This window comes from Nothoprocta perdicaria, unplaced genomic scaffold (genome assembly GCF_003342845.1).
Source record: "Nothoprocta perdicaria isolate Ctin4 unplaced genomic scaffold, notPer1 scaffold_336, whole genome shotgun sequence".
NCBI lineage: Eukaryota > Metazoa > Chordata > Aves > Tinamiformes > Tinamidae > Nothoprocta > Nothoprocta perdicaria.
This window is the reverse complement of record NW_020455573.1, coordinates 413,310-417,454: the sequence shown is the minus strand read 5'-3', so window position 1 is coordinate 417,454 and position 4,145 is coordinate 413,310. Positions and strand designations below refer to the sequence as shown.

The window sequence follows — 4,145 nt, the reverse complement described above, 5'->3', positions numbered from 1 at the left end:
GGCGGACGGGCCCGTGGGCCGCGCGCACCGGGGCGGCCGCCTCAGGCGTCGCCCACCGCCCGCAGGTGCGGCGCGCCCAGCACACGGTGCACAGCGAGACCAAGTACATCGAGCTGGCCGTGGTCAACGACCACCGGCTGGTGAGTGTGGCACGGGACGGCGCGGGATGGTGTGGGACAGTGCGGGACAGCATGGGGTGACACAGGGTGGCGCAGGACAGCGGGGCTGCCAGCGGCGCCCCCTCAGCCTGCCGCCCCCGCGCAGTTCCTGCAGCTGCGGCGCTCCGTGGTGCTCGCCAGCAACTTTGCCAAGTCCGTGGTGAACCTGGCCGACATGGTGAGCGGTGGCGCCCGAGGCGGCCCCAGCGCGCGGCCCCTGGCTGACCCGGCAGCCTCACGCGGCCCCGTCTCGTCCTGCACAGATCTACAAGGAGCAGCTCAACACCCGCATCGTGCTCGTGGCCATGGAGACCTGGGCCGCGGAGGACAAGATCCGCGTGGACGAGGACTCGCTGGAGACGCTGGCCCAGTTCATGAAGTACCGCAGGGAGGCCATGCCGGAGCCCAGTGACACCGTCCAGCTCTTCTCGTGAGCCACGCGCCGCGAGCGGGCCGGGCTGGGGCGGAGGCCGCCGCGGCCTCCTGCAGCTCTGCCTGCCTGGCTGCGCAGGGGCCACACGTTCCAGAGCAGCCGCAGCGGCAGCGCCTTCGTGGGGGGCGTCTGCTCGACCACGCGCGGCGGGGGCGTCAACGAGGTGGGTGCAGGACCCGCCGGGGCGCCGGGGCCGGCGGCGGCGCCGGGGGCTGAGCCGGGCTCCCCTTGGGCACAGTACGGCAACGTGGCGGCCATGGCGGTGACGCTGGCGCAGACGCTGGGGCAGAACCTGGGCATGATGTGGAACAAGCACCGCAGCTCCGCAGGTACCCGCAGGCGGCCCTGCACCTGCACCTCGACACCAAGGGGTCTCCCGGCACCGAGCAGGCCCTGGGGCCATCGGCTCCAGGCCAGCACCTCTCCTTATCCCCCGCAGGCGAGTGCCGGTGTCCGGACGTCTGGCTGGGCTGCATCATGGAGGACACAGGGTAAGAGCCGGTGAGGGGGGACACAGACTCTGGTTTTGCCCCCAAACCACTTATTAGCACCTCCTTCTCTGGGCTGTTTTGCCCCCTCCCCCGAGGGTTGGGGCTGGTTGGCTTGAGGTGCCCCAGGATGTCACCGTGTCGCCTTGCATCCCCCCCAGCTACTACCTCCCGCGCAAGTTCTCCCGCTGCAGCATCGACGAGTACAACCAGTTCCTGCAGGACGGCGGTGGCAGCTGCCTCTTCAACAAGCCCCTGAAGGTAGAGGCCGTGCAGCGGGCTGGGGGCTGCAGCGCCCTGCGCCAGGGTCCCGCAGCGTCGGGGTCCGGCCCGGATCCGAAGCCGGGCTGCAAAGCGCCAGGTGCCGCTGGGGGCCCCGGCTGCAGCTCTCGCCCTCCCTGGCCGGCAGCTCCTCGACCCGCCTGAGTGCGGCAACGGCTTCGTGGAGGCGGGCGAGGAGTGCGACTGCGGCTCGCTGGCGGTGAGCGGGGCCGGCGGCGGCCATGCGGCGTGCGGGCCGCCCCGTCCGGCCTCAGCGCCTCCCTCTCGCCCCGTCTCTGGCAGGAGTGCGCCAGGAGCGGTGGCAACTGCTGCAAGAAGTGCACGCTCACCCACGACGCCATGTGCAGCAACGGGCTGTGCTGCAAAGGCTGCAAGGTGCGGAGGGTGCCGGGGCCGGGGGGTGCTGCGCCACGCGCCTCCCCCTGCCGTATCACCCCGCCTGCCTTTCTTTTCTGGCCTGTTTCGGCTTTCTCCTGCAGTACGAGCCACGTGGTGTGTCCTGCCGCGAGGCCGTCAACGAGTGCGACATCCCCGAGACCTGCACGGGCGACTCCAGCCAGGTGAGCCGGGGCAGCGCAGCTGCACAGGGCACCTTGGGGGGCTGGCGGCGTCACCCCCTCCTCTCGGCCTGCCCCACAGTGTCCCCCCAACCTGCACAAGCTGGACGGCTACTTCTGCGAGAACGAGCAGGTGAGCGGGTTCCTCGCAGCCCGCGAGCCGGGCGGCTGCGGCGGCACCGCTCTCACCCTGCACCCTCGCGCCGCAGGGCCGGTGCTACGGCGGCCGCTGCAAAACCCGAGACCGGCAGTGCCAGGCGCTCTGGGGCCGCGGTAAGGCCCCGTGCTCCCCCCGGAGCCGGCGCTCGCCGGGCACCGTCCGGGTTAGCCCATGGCGGGGGAAGCAATACCTGAACGATGCCTTTCTCGTGTGTTTTGTTCTGGTTTGGGTTTTTTTTCCTTCGCTGCCTTTTCCGCAGGCTCAGCAGAGCGGTTCTGCTACGAGAAGCTCAACGTGGAAGGGACCGAGCGGGGCAACTGCGGGCGCGAGGGCCCGGGCTGGACGCAGTGCAACAAGCAGTGAGTGTCTGCGCCCGCCTCCGCGCGCCCCTCCGCGTGGCCCGGGGTGCCCGGTTGCCAGCGTCGCCTGCGCCTCGCAGGGACGTCCTCTGCGGCTTCCTCCTGTGCGCCAACATCAGCGGGGCGCCGCGGCTGGGCGAGCTCAGCGGCGACATCGCCACCACGACCTTCTTCCACCAAAACCGCTACGTGGACTGCAGGTGGGAGCGGGCGGCGTGGCTGGGTGCGCGGTGCCCGCCGGAGCCGCCCGCGAGCCGCCCTGCCGCCGCAGGGGCGGCCACGTGCAGCTGGTGGACGGCTCGGACCTGAGCTACGTGGAGGACGGCACGCCGTGCGGGCCCAGCATGCTGTGTCTTGACCACAAATGCCTTCCAGTGTCGGCCTTTAACTTCAGCTCCTGTCCCGGCAGCTGGGATGGGAAGATCTGCTTTGACCACGGCGTGAGTGGCAGGGGGCTGGAGGGTGCCGGGTGCCGTGGCGGGCGCTAACGCTGCCCGCCCCCATCCCAGGTCTGCAGCAACGAGGGCAAATGCATCTGCCAGCCCGAGTGGACGGGCAAGGACTGCAGCGTCTACGACCCCATCCCCGAGCCAAAGCCCACGGGCGAGACGGAGCGATACAAGGGTCTGTGCGCGGCGCCGGCGGCTCCTGCCCCGCGGTGCTCCGGCTCCCCACGGCGCTCCACCTGGCCCAGGGCCACCCCTGGGGGGGTCACGTCCCTGCTGACGCCTGTCTCTGCTCTCCYGCCCCGTCTACCACAGGTCCCAGCGGCACCAATATCATTATTGGCTCCATCGCGGGGGCCGTGCTGGTGGCTGCCATCGTCCTTGGGGGCACAGGCTGGGGATTTAAGTAAGTGACCCCGTCAGCCTCGGCCTCCTGCAGCGCCTCCCGTGCCAGGGCCTGGCCCCGGGGCCCTTCCTGGAGCTGATGCTCTCAGGGCGTCCTTGGGACGCCCCTTCCCCAGGGAAGGCTGCTCGGCCCCCTGCCTGGCGGGGCCCCGGCGGGAGCCCCTTCCTCCAGGCCCATCCCGGGGCTGCCCACAGCGCAGGGAGCCCGCGGCAGCACCCGGCGCGTCACCGCGCGGCCCCGTCGCTGCCGGGCGCGGGGCCGACACCGCTCTCTTGTCTTCCCCTCTGCCCACCCCTTCCTCCTGTGCCGCCAACCCCTCCGCGTGCCYGCAAGGAACATCCGGAAAGGAAGGTACGACCCGGCGCAGCAGGGCGTGTAGCCCCCGTCCCGTCTGCCGTCCGCCTCCACCCTCCCCTGTCGTCTCGTCCTCCCCGACGCCGGAGCCGGGACCTGCGGCCGCCGCCGGGGGCCGGTCCCCCCGGCCCGTCCCCGTGTGCTGCGCTGTGTGTCCGGCCGCCCCGTGTGCTCTGTCCGTCTCTGTGGCCCTGCGGCTCCGGGCGCTGCGGAGCCCGCGGCGCCGGGACCCCCGCGGCGCCGCCGCCGCCGCCGCCTCCCGGCTCGGCCCCCCCGCCGCCGCTGACCCCCCCYCCCTCCCCCCCCACCCACTTCTGTGTTGCAGGTCGGGGGGGTCGTGAGCGGGCGCCCCGCGCGGCCCCTCCGCCTCGGCGCCGCCCGCGCCCGGAGTCTTCCCGAGGAGGAGCGCGCCGGGACCCGCGCCCGGCCCCGGGGGCTGCGCCGGGGCGCAGTTCACGGCAACGCAACGAATGTAACGGCCCCCGCCCGGCTTCCCCCGCAC

At 72.5% G+C, this 4,145-nt stretch overlaps 1 protein-coding gene across 1 annotated transcript in view; it reads left to right on the top strand.

Annotated features, from left to right (window-relative positions):
• Nucleotides 1-3,704, top strand: part of ADAM11 (ADAM metallopeptidase domain 11) — an 8,251-nt gene extending 4,547 nt beyond the window's left edge. The window contains exons 8-25 of the mRNA XM_026043677.1: nucleotides 11-140; nucleotides 265-336; nucleotides 422-588; nucleotides 670-754; nucleotides 830-920; nucleotides 1,031-1,082; nucleotides 1,241-1,340; nucleotides 1,489-1,560; nucleotides 1,644-1,736; nucleotides 1,841-1,921; nucleotides 2,001-2,051; nucleotides 2,128-2,191; nucleotides 2,338-2,437; nucleotides 2,518-2,637; nucleotides 2,709-2,877; nucleotides 2,947-3,061; nucleotides 3,199-3,289; nucleotides 3,623-3,704. Of these exons, the coding sequence (XP_025899462.1) occupies nucleotides 11-140; nucleotides 265-336; nucleotides 422-588; nucleotides 670-754; nucleotides 830-920; nucleotides 1,031-1,082; nucleotides 1,241-1,340; nucleotides 1,489-1,560; nucleotides 1,644-1,736; nucleotides 1,841-1,921; nucleotides 2,001-2,051; nucleotides 2,128-2,191; nucleotides 2,338-2,437; nucleotides 2,518-2,637; nucleotides 2,709-2,877; nucleotides 2,947-3,061; nucleotides 3,199-3,289; nucleotides 3,623-3,668 (1,699 nt within the window). The 3' untranslated portion in view covers nucleotides 3,669-3,704. The remainder of the gene's footprint in view (nucleotides 1-10; nucleotides 141-264; nucleotides 337-421; nucleotides 589-669; nucleotides 755-829; nucleotides 921-1,030; nucleotides 1,083-1,240; nucleotides 1,341-1,488; nucleotides 1,561-1,643; nucleotides 1,737-1,840; nucleotides 1,922-2,000; nucleotides 2,052-2,127; nucleotides 2,192-2,337; nucleotides 2,438-2,517; nucleotides 2,638-2,708; nucleotides 2,878-2,946; nucleotides 3,062-3,198; nucleotides 3,290-3,622) is intronic.
• Nucleotides 3,705-4,145: the final 441 nt, after the last annotated feature.